The 14,545-nt window shown below is 36.5% G+C and overlaps 1 protein-coding gene across 3 annotated transcripts in view; it reads left to right on the forward strand.

Annotated features, from left to right (window-relative positions):
* Positions 1-1,978: 1,978 nt before the first annotated feature.
* LOC145693392 (cilia- and flagella-associated protein 300-like) overlaps positions 1,979-14,545 on the forward strand; it is a 109,774-nt gene continuing 97,207 nt past the window's right edge. Inside the window, exon 1 of one of the 3 annotated variants that reach the window (XM_081769348.1) lies at positions 1,979-2,227. In XM_081769348.1, coding sequence (XP_081625474.1) covers positions 2,118-2,227 — 110 coding nt within the window. In that variant the 5' untranslated portion in view covers positions 1,979-2,117. The remainder of the gene's footprint in view (positions 2,228-14,545) is intronic. The other 2 variants (XM_081769350.1, XM_081769349.1) reach the window with 2 other exon arrangements.

Genomic DNA, 14,545 nt, shown 5'->3' on the forward strand with positions numbered 1-14,545 from the left:
TATATATATATATATATATATATATATATATATATATATATGTTCTGTGGCGTGGACACACACACAGTAGCTTTAAGGTAATTGAACTGTCTATTACACTGTAAAACGCTCTTCCAGCAGTATTACGATGTATGTTAATAAGATCCCCTGCTAAGATTTGATAAGTACCAGTGCGAAGGACTCGCAATCTACAAAGAAGTTGCAGCCTAGGAGACAAAGCGCGGTTCCTGGCAGAATTATGCTGCAGTAACGGCTTCAACATATCAAGCAGCCGCTCAAAAGATTCCTTAAGCAACCCAAAACGCTCTTTGAAATCAATGTCACTATACATTGCAAATAGGTCTCTTTTCTCCACTAAAACTCTCATTCTTGGGATGTCTACTTCTTCCTCCATCTACATATATACTTCGTAGTCCAGGTAATCCATAGAATTCGATATTTAACACGTAGAAACCAAAGAATTCATCTTACTCTCTAACTTTACTCCTACTACTGCTTAGGAGTAAATTTTGGCCTTATTTACTCCTCAAGTTACTAATGTAGTAGCGTACTCTTTGATGGTGCTCTCCACCAGTTTTGGAGTAAATAAATTTACTACAGTAGTAAACGAAAAATTTACTCCTGTAGTAATTTACTCCTTTAGTTCAGTACTCTCGACTGGAAGTCGCCGATTTCCTTCTCTCTTAGTAACTTACTACTTTAGTTTCACTTACTCTCGGTTGGTGCTCGCCACCCTAAGAATTGCATTTCTATTTTTTCGTTTTTGGCCACCTAGAATTTGATTCTGGACCAGTGTGGAGTCCCCATTTGTGTTTACGTACAACTAGCGCCATAGATGGCGGGCGGTTGGAATTATGCACAACAACATGTATCAAAATTACTGCTGCTTCCTCGAATTTTTTTCCAACTTCTACAACTATTATAATATTGTAAGATTACTGACAAAGTATCGAGAAAGGATTATAAACACTTTTAACCAAAGTAATTGCAAACTTATCTCAGTAGTCTCAAAACTTCAGAAAATATCTTGAGTTATATGTTATGTTTCGACTAATTTTTTATAATTCATATTCCATTCTCAACTGTGAAATAATATCGTTTAAAAAGTTTATATATTAAAATGTATTTAAAAATATATTTAGCACATTCAATTACCTTTATTATCTTCGCTATATAAAAATAGAATCAATTGCATTTGATAAATTTTAATCATTACTCGTAAAAATATAATACCAACTAATGAATTAAGGAAAAACGTCGTTTCGGTACTTTACATAAGATCAATTGATTTATTTTTCGCATGACACACTGTAAATTCATGGAACTAATTCCAGTGAACAAAATTAGTAAATGTTGGAAACGCGGCTATATTCCTCTTATTTGGCTCGTGCGCGTGGGTTTTCTCGGAGTTCTCCCGTTTGCTTCTACTTTCTTGACCCCATCATGGTCCATATGGCCTGAGCCAAGCTTGCCAGCATTAATCTTGCATCGAAATGGCGCCCCGTATATACTCTCTACCAGCTCCGCCCCAAGGCAAATGCCCCCCTCCTAATAGATCCGGCCCTGCCAAAGTGCATGCCGAAATTCATTTATTTGATGACCTTCAGTCAATTTAGTGCCCACTAATAAACTAAATAACATACAATGCAAGAAAGTTACAATAATGATAATGCATTATATAATAGTATCGCCGTGCAAATTCAAAAGTGCGCCAATAAAGTAATAAATGTGTTTTATGTTCCCACTTCGACAATTTTTCTCTTTTTTGTCCGTTTACCAGCTGTTTCTGGATTTCTCGTCCTTTCTTTACACCATGCACTATTCGTATTCACACTTTGTGCCCCTGTTCAATGTCCAGCTTAGGCTTTTCTCCTTACATTTCACACCAAATTTGATTGATTTAATTCTCATATTCTCAGTGGTTAGATCGCATGAATGCCAGACTTACAAAGAAAATAAACATTTTCTTTTCTGACAGAGAGTACAGTACCTTCAATTTTTTTATACTTTATAAAATTTGAAAACCTTTTAATTACTATAACGCGTGGAAATTTGAGAGCAAAATGAGAATTTCCGCATTTGAGATGGGAATTTACCATGTGAACATTTGACAATCGATGTTTGTAAACAACATGGCAGCGGGAGTTTATAATTTTACATGTGTGTCTGCAAAGGATAAAGCATATTCCTTTGAACGTGACGACACACAAGAATTATTATTGAAATGGTATGCTTCTAGAATTATATTAGAGTAACGTATTTATGTGTGTAATTTTATTTAGTTTTAAGTATCTTTATTAAAACTGATGAATTTCAGCCAGGAGTGTTTTATACTGTATATGGTTCCGAAGACGAAGATATCAACTGAATACGGGAATAGAGCCAAACTTAAGATAGACATAGTTTTATGAGTGTAAGTGCAGTGTTTACTACAGAGAAACGCAATAATTGCTATATCGCCAGACCACACGAAAATAAATAAATATTATTTATTTATTATTTAGGTTCTCCCCTAGCTCACTCAGTGCTGGTTGTGGTTATGGGTTAAGAGCGGTAAGGGATCCATGTTCCGTTTAGGGGTCCAAAACTAACCTAACCTAATATAACGTTATATTATGTAATCAAACGAAAATCAATGGAAAGAAGTGGAGAAATTGCAAATTTCGTGTGGAAAAAATTACTGGATCCCCTTAACGGAATATTCAGCCGGCAAGGTTCTAGAACACAGGTCCCCCTTCCCATTTAGCTGTTATAAAGATAGAAGACAACGTGCCCTGGGGGGCTCTCACTCGCTAGCGCTCGCTCGGCAATGCTATATGAATTTAATATTAAACTTTGATGCAGAAAGGAACCAATCTAGCTACTACCGTATATGGGGGGACCACTGTTCTAGAACCTTGCCGTTAAGTGCTGTATCACCGGACCAATTTTAAGAAATTTACCGGGTCTGGAAGAGAGAATGAAATGAAATCTTTAAGTTTTACGTCCCACGTTTAGGCCAAAGGAGACGGTGATTATGAGAGATGAATGAAATGATGGAATGAAGAAAGTGGGAGGAAACGGGAGAACCCCGAGAAAACACACGCACACGGTGTTTGTCCACCACAAAGAAGAGAGAATGAAAGTAGGGTAAAAGGAATAGTTGAAGTTATAAAAATACTTGTTAGTTGCGTTTGACGTTGTAAGCTGCACTATATATGGAGGCGAAAGGAGCTGTTTAGGGAAGAGGTAGAGTTGTGATTTATGGAAAGGGCAGTGTGGAAGTGGTGCGTAAATGATAAGATTGTGTCATGTTTTGATTTTTATCGAGCCATACAAAAATAAATAGTTATTGAAATTGTGTGAAAGCCAATGTCTATTAAACAGGCAAACACTTTATTGTAAGTATGGTAACAAATTGAAAGCACAGAAAAACAAAGAGTAATATCTAACCTACATAATTTAGTACACTTTGGTACTATTTTGGATAATATTTAGTATATCTCCCAAAGTTGTGTAACACATAAAGCCATGCATTTTATGATATATAAAGTGTTTTTCAAATGTCCTCGTTTATGCGTACTCACCGTCACTGAATCGCCTGGATCCCTACGAATGCACCCCTTGCAACCGCTCATGCCACTCTGCTGCGCTCCTTTTCTGACTCGGGTAGATAACAGTCGTGCTTTTTTTGTGTGTGGCCACCTAGCACAAGTAAATTTTCTGAAATTGGTCCGGCAATAGAGCAATTAACCCTGGAGAAATGCGTAAGTCGTAAGAAGCTTATGGATTAAGAGTCGGCGGGACTCAAGTGACCTTGACAAATTGAAGATATCAGCCTTCCTCAATTTCTCCTTGCAGTACAAAGTGTTTCCTTATTTTGGCAAAAGATGGGGTTGTTGCTGAAATGCCGTCAAAACAAATGACACCCCTCCTTTTACCCTGCATGTGGTCAAAGTTGGACAGCGCAGGAGGGGGGTGGTTACGGCTGCAAATGGGACAGAAGAGTGAAATTCCTTGTTTTGGATAAAAGAGAAACAGAACTGAAGAAAAAAAAAGAGGTACCACCATGATATCAGCCCTCAGCCCCGTGTCTAGAGCAGCGTTTCCCAACCGGTGTGCCGCGGCACGCTGATGCGCCGTGAATGGGCCGCTGGTGTGCCGCGGGGAAATCGAAACAAAATTATTAATTCTATAGCAATCAGATTGCAAGACATAAGGGAAATGTATATTTGTATTTCATATTACTATGAACCTCTGATATGAATCTACAATTTTAAGTTTCATACCATGTACAATTTTAATGTTGAAGAAAGTATTTGTTATCATTGCTATGACCATTGTTGCTCCTTTATTGTTGCACACTATTTCGTAACCTGAAATTTTAAAATATCATTCAATACTTTCGACAAAGCAAACATGCATACAAATTACCTACATTTGTTTGTAAAAGTAAAAGAGATTTGTTTGTTCGTTTGTTATTTAGTGATCTATCTTCTTAGTAAAAGGTTGGATACAGTTTTCGAAAAAGAAAGCGTAATTTTGCAAACCTGAGTCCAATATTTCATTGAATTGTTTTCTGTTTTTAAATTAGATTGAAAAGTAAGCATAATAATTAACCACGGGAGAAAACCAGTGATCGAGCTTTCTTCTCTGTGAGAAAGATCATTAATTACAGAAAAAAACACGGTATCTTATATTTACAAATAACAATATCTATGAGTGTGCCGCGAGAATTGAAATTACGCCCGTAGTATGCCGCAAGTTGAAAAAGGTTGGGAAACGCTGGTCTAGAGAGCCACTCAAATATCTACAACGATCACAAACATACCATAGAGAACTAAAGCACTTGTCGCCTGTCTCTTTCTCAAAGGATTCTACCTATGATAAATAACAGAATAATGCGGAAAGAGTCTGATATAAAATGAAAAACCATGCCAATATATATATATATATATATATATATATATATATATATATATATATATATATATATATATATATATATATATATATATATATATATATATAAACGAGAGAGTCGATATTCTAATATATTTAGAGCCTTCGTGATTTAAAAAAACTTGGAATTGAAAGGCAGAAAACCCAGGCAAAGATCTGGAATGTATTAACAATGTGACTCTTTTTTAGTGGAATCCATTTCCTTATTTTCTTTTCAAAATATGAGCACCAGATTTCCCCTGTCACCTTCACATTCGAATGGTCCAGGATTCGATACCAGTGGCTGACCATCCTGAGTTTTTTTTTTCCCCTATTACATTCAGCCTCGGGAACCGGCTTAGGACAGGAGGGAGCATATGCCCTGCTTGGTGTTGGTTTTTATTTGGGGAAAGAGACCACTTCATTAACAATAGAATTAAATGATGTGTCACCTTCTTCAGGAAGGCATACTCATGTCCAAAATTATTGTCTCATATCTATAAATATGTTGTTGTAGGAATATAATTTGATAACGAATTCATCCGGTATTTCTTATAATGTTAGTATGTGTACAATCGGCAGAGATATGTATGTGGCAGATTTCATGTCAAACGAGCAGTAAATAAGAACAATAAAACGAAAATAAGACTTTCGTGTCCATTTAGCAACATTTTGTTTTACTCATTCTAATTTTCGTATTTATAAATATTTTCCTATGAAATTTACCACATATACGTTTCCCAATTGTACACATAGTATCAGTATTAAAAGTACCCAGCAAAATCATTATTACATTATACTCTTCCAAGAAGACAGTTATAGATATGCGACAATCATTTTGGACATGAGTGTACAATGAAGTAACAGGTGTTTGTTTCAAACAGTGAATAAGTGTTCGTACAAATTGAACTTATTTCCTAACGTCATAGAACTAAGAACTGTTGCAGAGCGACGTAAGTCCGGTGACAATACAACATTCCATTGTTACTTTCATACTTTGCAATATATCTATTTATTTTAAAAACAAATTTTAATATGTTTTTATTTTCAACTTCTTTATCCTAAATTAAATAATAGTCTTTAACCAGCCCTGGTTTCCCTGGTTGCATATCACTTTAGGATTTGGAAAATGTGTCCAACGAATAAAAAAATGGTAAAACACCTTTTAAAGACATTCTTTTGTTAATCGATTCGCACTAAAAAGTTAAAAATAATTTTGTTTATGCAAGACTAAATAATCCAGTTTTTCTTTAGATTTTGGAGCCCGCAAGAGAGCGGGGCCCTAAGCTATAGCTTGTTTATCTTATACGTAAATCCGGCACTGTAAATAGTATACATATACAGGCGCGGAACCAAGAGTGGCTCCTCCCTTGATCATATCCTGGATCCGCCACTATATATATATATATATCAAGGCCGGCCTTGGACTGATTGCTCCCAATCGGGCCCCGCGCTAGAGTCGTCTACTCCACTGTCCAGTCTAATCTACTCTCCAGTACCGTTTTAACAGTATATTAGGCCCAAAGCAAACAAGTGTTTGTGGTCCCTGTGACCAAATTTGCCTCCTAAATCATGCCATTATGTTCGCGAGGCCCCCAGTCAAGTAAATCTGTTCTGCTACTGACGGTTATCAAGTACACAGAACAGCATTTTACAATACATATATATCCATGGACTCCACAAGGGAAGATATTGCCTCTCCCTAACAAGTAAAGGAATAGTTTATAGTACGTTTCCGGGCATAAGCAAATATTTTCTGAAATTTAATGCTGCAGTAGTTTCTTTAGTTTTTTATAACTTCTGTTGTAAAAATAGATATTATGTCTAGGGAGTATCTTGCACACCTTAACACTCCCCTAAATTTCCTTACACATATCTCTGGGCGTAAAAGTATTGTTTTCTTTGAGTTTGTGTAAAAATGTATATCATTATTCTGGGTGCACAACCTTTTTATTTTGAACACCCCACTAAGTAAAAGTTCCTGGCATTTTTACTGATTACGGCATGTGATACTACCGACATGTATCAAATAAATCAGCCTCAGTGCGAGCTCTTTGCATATCCTTTCTCTTATTATATTTATATTAAAAATTCAAAACCATAAGACAAACTTTGCCCTCTCCTGCGAAAAATCTCGTGGATTTTTTTTTTCTTTCTTTTGAAAAATGGTCAGGAAAAGCGAATGTATACTAGTGCATACTGAATAGGTGGCTGCTTATGAAGGTTTGTGTTCTAACTAGAAGAATCCAATGGAAAATATATCATTCATCTGCAATCAGTTCCTTGAAGTTTGTAAACCTCTCATCATCATTTCATTTTGTCTACAGTCGATGACGATTTCAAGCTGATTATACCTTTCATAAGTAGCTACCTACGATGTTCTCACTAGCGTACATTAGGTTTCCCTGACTTCAATTGTTTTCAAAAAGATACAACTGTTAAGGAATCTTTGAACCAACTAATTTATATCTATGTGTATTTCAGTATGTTTTACAAATATAAACTTATGGAAACATAGACTGCACCACTGTATTTCTCGTAAAAGTCTAGCCCAATTTGATATATTACATGTGACCGCCTTCCTATTAAAAAGAAAATAGAAGTTAAGTGAGATACAAGATGGCAGCCATGATAAGCATACCCTCAAATAGATGTCTACTTCCCCCGGTGTCGGTTAATGTGGTTTTGGTTTTCATCCGTTTACCGGTTTTACAAATAAAACGAAATTTTCAAATTTAAAACGCATTGTTATGGCTTGTTCTGGTCAGTCAGGTCTTTCGCCACTGCGGCCATCTTTATAGACAGAAGCACTTTAAATTTTGCTTACGCTCGTTTCTTGATATTCTACACTTCTCTGCCAAGTTGGTCAAGAAACTAGACATCGACAAGTTTACTTGTAAGAGATGAAAACTATGAATAACTGGTACAGAACCATCTTTAAAAATTGCGAAGCACAAGGGTGAAACATGTATTTTAAAAATTCATTCACTGTCCGTATTGACATTTGAGTTATATATATATATAGGCTCTACAAACCTTGGTGCAAATTAGTTATAAATCCGGTGCCCCACAAAATGTTCCCAATCGGGCCCTGCACCACCTAAGGCCGGTCTTGATGTATATAATATGTGTGTGTCTAGTATTGTACGATGGAAGCTGATGAAAGAGCTCTATATTATTCTTGATTTTTTTTTTTTTTTTTTTTTGACAGGTAAACAAAGAATATTTCGGGGATTAATCGACCCTAAAGATTATAATAATGTCTTATCTTTTCTCTTGCATGTATATTCTCAGTCCTGCAGGAAGTTTTCATTTCTTTCTTGGAATACATAAACGAAGACTTTGGTTCGGCTTCTCCTTCACAAATCTTTGTCGAAAAGTTGACTTCCTAAATTACTTCTTCTCATAGAAACCATCTAGAAATACACTGTACTGCTGAAACAGAAACTATCAACTAAAGAGGTCATAAATTTTGCCATTCCAGGTGTTTGAAGTTCCCGTTCTTCACAATGATTTCCTTCCTCCCGCCCCTGTTAAGAAGTTCAAAGTAGGTTTTCAAAAGGACTGCTCCCGTTGAGAAGGAAAGTGGGATGAGGAATGACTATAGTGCCATCTAGCAGTTAGACGGCCAAGTACGTGAACACGAAAAAATCTGATTTCTGTGGATTCAATGATGAAGGATATAATTTCTCATCGATTGTGTAATGGATGTATTTGGAAACAGCGAAAAAATAGTACAGTAGCGCACAAATACAAAGATAGTGCTCCATTCTCAAAAAAGTCCGAAGTTTTTAGCTCTTTTCCTTACTGTGAAAAAACAGAAGACTTTTCCCTCTAATTTTGATCATTTTCTTATGGGAATTTGGATTATAATTATCTATATTTATAAGGAGAAAATATCACGCACAGAGTTCAAATTGCACCTTTAAAATGAGATGTATCATGTTGAGTGAGCTATTGAGACATTTTTGCGAAAGAACGAAATGAAACCATGATTTCCCTAAAAAATGGTTGAGATCCCATGTTAAATTGAACACCAATATTCTGGCCGCTGTGGCTCACTCCTTCTCCCTCTTAAGGGAAAAAAATCTGAAAGAAATGTGATTTCAACTGGTAAGCAATTGTGTTTGCAGCTGTGCGGATTATGAATATGGAGACCACTTCATAAAATAATTTAACATCACTCTTTTGGTCCAGATCCCTTGTGAATATATGGTTAGCTTTGCGAGGTTCTGGTTCCATTCCCGGCGGAGTTCAGTTTCTGATCTCACGTTAAGCTGTAGGTCCACACGTCGTATAGCCTTCCTGCTGAAAGGGACACTAAACTCAAAACTCATCCTAGTGTTATTATCTTGGTGATTGCCCATGAAGAGCGTTAAAAACGAAGGTTAAGAACAAAAGTGACTTTTATCAGGGTTAGAAGTCGAAGTGCTCTCTGCTGAAAACGGGGCGGTAGAGGGGGCAACAACACAGACATTAACACATGATTTATTTATTTGCTGCCTACATAAATTACTTAAAAATCTATTCTGTTGCGAATTAACAGATGTTACCTGTAAATTTTTCGAACAATGACACCACATTCTTAACTTGCACCTTCGGAGCTCTACGAAGGTAATCTATTTGCATTCTCCGAAATACCGTAGGCAGGGTTTGCCCAAGTGGGCCCAGCCCGAAAAAACCCGCCGGGTTTTTTCGGGTTGGACCCACCTGAAAAATCCCACTTTAAAACCCATCTGGGTTTTTGACCTTTTTGCTAGTATATTATGGGTATAACTAAGGGGATCACATTGAAATTGATTTTTATCAGATCTTGGACTTTCCTTGGGTGAATTTAGTGATGAGCAAATGCAAGACCAAGACCGGGGTGGTCTTGGTCTTAGTCTTGAACACCCAGTCTTGGTCTTGGTCTTGCAAGTCTTGCTTTTAACAAATCTTATGCTTCTCAAAGGCAAATTATACTCTGGATATAAGAGATAATAAATTCTATAATGTGCAAACAGTAACGGAAATACAACGTTTGTTTCTAAATATAATATAGTTTACCTTCTAGTAAGTATGATAACAGTGTACAACATAGGCGACGACCTTTACTTTTTTTCAATGGATGCCCACGCTTCATTACTTATAAGACAAATCACAATGTTTCGAATCTTTTTATATTTTTTAACAGATGAAACACTCCAAACTGGTTCCCAAACTGGGGAGGCTACCCCTGAGACGCATAAAAGAGAATCAAGACGGAACAGATTAGTGAAATACCATGAATTGCAAAATTATTTTTACACTCTAAAGGAGTCAGATATTTTCTTTTCAACCACGATTAGCTAATCTTTGTATTGAACAAATTTCTAATTGTTTTATTGATTCTAATATGTACTCTATGGGGCAGACATATGGACATTACGCAAAAGTGAGAAAAATGGAGGCTTTTGAAACATGTACATGAAGAAAAAAGGAGAGAATTAACTGGGTTGAAGGGAAAACGAATGAGAAGGTATTAGAAATAGTAAAAGTAGGAGAGAAAAGAAGGATTTTAGTTGTAATTAAGAGGTGGAAAAGGAACTGGTTGGGACATTTGCTGAGGAGGAACTGTATTATGGGAGACGTGCTAGAATGTATGGTGGAAGGAAAGAGAGGGAGAGGTGAAGGAGACTGTATTTGGAGGAAGATAGTAAAACAGAAAATTGCTACCGTCAAGATGAAGAGACTAGTTTAATGCCACCATACATCGAAGCTTTTCAGTTCCAGCAAGTAACCTGCCAATAATGGCAGAATAGCTATGATGATGATATTTTTTAGAAATATTGGCCAAAAAAGAGAGAGAGAGAAAATTAAAATAATAATGATTATTAATCAAACGTCTTAATATTTTAGAATAATTTGAGTGAGACCTGAAAACGACTCAACTATCTTGTCTTTTGTGTAAACTCAATTTATATCAATACTTTTGACCTATATTAGAAATACAAAATAACGGCATCAAACTCCAAGTTATTTGAAGTAGTTGTACAAAATCACTCTCACTTGTGACCATGGGTTATTTATTGTTGTATAATTTATATCGCTCAATCCTCGATGTGCCGTATACCTAAGGAGACTAAACGTTATACTGATAAACCATTATTCAACGTATAAGCATCCGACCATGAAATCAAACTTGTGGTCACATGCGCTAAGTTTTTGTCAATGTCATGAAAATGTTATTTCGATATTAAGCACAATTCGATATGAACACACATTAAAATTTTCCTACGTATGCTTAAGCCTCGGAGCCAAGGCCATACTCATGTAGTCGGCACCTGTGTTGTACGGAATTACTGATGTTCAATACTACATTTCTCTATAGTTTTGGAAGAGGAACACCACGAACGTGTTTTGAAATGAAACAATATATCTAAAGCCTGTGACAAACATCTTGGCATTTCAGCTAAACGAATGAAACGCAAGCTTTGACTCGACGTTGCCGATTGATAAGAGGTGTAGCTATGGCTAAGGAGACGAACTACAGCGCGATCAGGTGGCAGAGGATAGACGTGGATGTGTACGAAATAAACGTGGCAATACCGCTGGCTTCTCATTTGTTAGCAGCATTTAAAGGGAACTTGGAGTGCCGCCTTCAAATGCCAAGATGTTTGTCACGCCGTTTAGTTTAAAGTCCCACGATTTTGCACCGAGGCTAAAGGAGACGGTGATTATGAGAAATGAATAAAATGGTGGAATGAAGAAAGTAGGATGAAGCGGGAGAACTCGAGAAAACCCACGTGCACGGTGTTTGTCCACCAAAAAGCTGACATGGCGCAATATAGAATCGAACAAGGGACCCCGTACACAAGAGGCAAACGCTCTACCACTGACCCGCTGCGGCCATAAAATGTTTTAGTTTACTTTTTGCTTATCCGCTTCTTATGGACACAACTATTCTTCGTATGATTTCCCAAAATCCAATCATGGGCTGCCGTAAATGAATCAAATGATGACCAAAGTAAATCAGACACTGAAGTTCTTATACGTTGTAACAATTCATATTATGCTCCCGGTCATCTTCTAAACGCAGGAATGCATCGTAATTGAGCACCAACGATATATTTCTTTGTGTGCAACAAGCTTTGATTAGAATGACACCTGTGTAGTTTGATAACGAGTAATAACTACAGAAAACGGGAACAACCAATTCAGAAAAAAACATACCGGACCTATATACTACAGGGGCAGCTCTACTCACATGGATAGCATTGCTAGTGGGAACACATTCACTCTAGCAAAATTTTTACTGAAGCCAAAAAATTCAAGGAATAATTTTTTACCTTCCGTTTTACATCTATCTAAAAAGTAAGTAGTATCAGTACTTGTGCAAGACTCTTGCGTAAGAGTCTTAGTCTTGCAGGTATGGTCTTGGTCTTACATCAGGATTCCTGGTCTTGGTCTTGGTCTTGCATGCAAGACTCTTGCAAAAACTGCAAGACCAAGACTTTTGCGCTCATCACTAGGCGAATTAGATGCTTTCATGTTAAAGTATACAAAAACATTCAACGTTATACTTATATAAAGTTCTGAATGCATTGAACGGATTAAAAAATCTTACTTTAGCTTGAGATAATTACAGAACAAATTAATGTATGGATTGTGTTTGTAGCCTACTTGAAGTAAAATATGCAATTTTATATTTTAGAAAATACTTTCCGTGAATAGTGTGCTCGCCAACTCGGCGACGCCGGATGATCTTATCCCCCATACATTTGACAAGTTTAAGGCCAAAGGTGCCTGTACCAGCAGTAAATATGCAAATACATTTGTATTATTTCATACATTTGATGGTAACACAAGTATTCGTACGTAAAATTTTGTTTTCCAGCAACAGTAGTGTAGTTCCGTCATTACTTGCTACTCTTCAAATAAGCATTCTGTAGAATCAACACCAGCAATAGCGTAAAAAATTCTTGTTAGATTTATGAAGCTTAATGCTCGGAGTTCCGAAGACAATGTAGCCCTACTATTTCAAGTGCTGAATTCAAACTTCCGAACTAGTGGAAGTGTCGATGTACAGTAAAGAAAGCTACATTTTCGGGGAAAACACGTCGTGAAAGAAGTGCTCGGGAAATTCCCGCAACTGAATGCACAAAGCATCGGAACTGAATACTTCAACAATAAAACTATTTATTTTAAGCTGGAAGATATTTAATTTCATTTAAGGCAGTTTGAAACACTTACTTTATAAAATGTGAATTATCTCTGTGTTAATTGTTTTAAATTTATTTTCAGGAAAGAACCGTCTTGCTAGTACTAGGGAAATTCCCGTAATTGAACGCGCAAAGTATCGAAAGTGAACTTCAAAAACAAAACCATTTATTTTACGCCGTAAAATATTTGCCATGAATGATATCTTTGTTTTAATATATTTGATATTCATATTTGGCGAACGTTAATAAGGCTCCTGGGATGACTTGATCTACACTTGTTCGTTTGTCTGCCTGTACCACACACACATTACAGGGTACAACTTTCGGTCTTAAATTTTCAGGGTACAAGCACGAGACACATTAAATTTCCTGTATAGATTTTGGCGGTATACCAATGTAAAATTTCAAAAATGTCGACAATTTTGTTTTCAAAATAGCGGGTATCCACACTACAAGGCGCAATATTTTCAGAGTAGAAGCACGAGACACTCTAAATTAGCTGTATATATATTTTGGCGGCCATCCAACGTAAAATTTCAAAATGGCGGCCATTTTTCGGCTAGAGGGTATCTACGCTACAGGATGCAATTTTCGGACTTTTAAGTTTAAATTTTGAGTATAGAAGCAAGACGTTCTAAATTTGCCGTGTAGATTTTCTCGGCGATTCAATGTAAAATTTCAAAATGGCGTCCAGTTTTTCAAAACAGTAGTGAACAGAATATTGTTGCAAGTTGCGATAATGACATTCTTGAAATACAAATAAAATTTTAACACTTTTACCCCAAAGACATTGAAATATTTCGAAAAAACCCAATTAAACCCGAAAATACCCGAAAAAACCCATATGGGCCCAGGTGGGTTGGAGTTTTTCAAAAATACCCGGGTTTTTTCAAACCCTGACCGTAGGGCATGTATAATGGTTAGGCTTTTTTTTTTTTTTTTTTTTCAAATTTCCTTTCTTGCAATTTTTCCGTGTTCAATACGGCTTCTCTTGACCACAGAATCTTCAAGATTCGATGCATGTAAACTTGATTTAGCGATCTACATCCTGATGTCGCCATAGTCTTCCGTCAGTGTATGGATAAGCTGTGATTTGTCGTTGTCATCCTATAGCTTCTTTGTAAGCCGTTGGGCTGAACCATATCATACTTGATTCCCGACAGTAGGATTGTTTCAGAACTCGTTTGGCTCTTCGAGTGAATAACCTAATCCATGCGCAGTAGATTCGCGAGAAATTTCGTGACTACTCATTTTCGCGTGTTTCTTTTTCTTTCGTTCCACTCCCATTTATGAGTTATTAGTTGCTTCTGCCGCACTTCAATCAGCTCTGCAATCATAGCATGGTCAGAAGTAGAGATCCTTGCACCTTTCTTGTCTATTCTATGTTAATTCCCTGCAACAAACAAATAATTTGAAAATAATACGCAATGCTTAGACCAACGAGT

The sequence above is a fragment of the Thermobia domestica genome, chromosome 8 (assembly GCF_964235325.1).
Source record: "Thermobia domestica chromosome 8, izTheDome1.hap1.1, whole genome shotgun sequence".
NCBI classification, from domain to species: Eukaryota; Metazoa; Arthropoda; class Insecta; order Zygentoma; family Lepismatidae; genus Thermobia; species Thermobia domestica.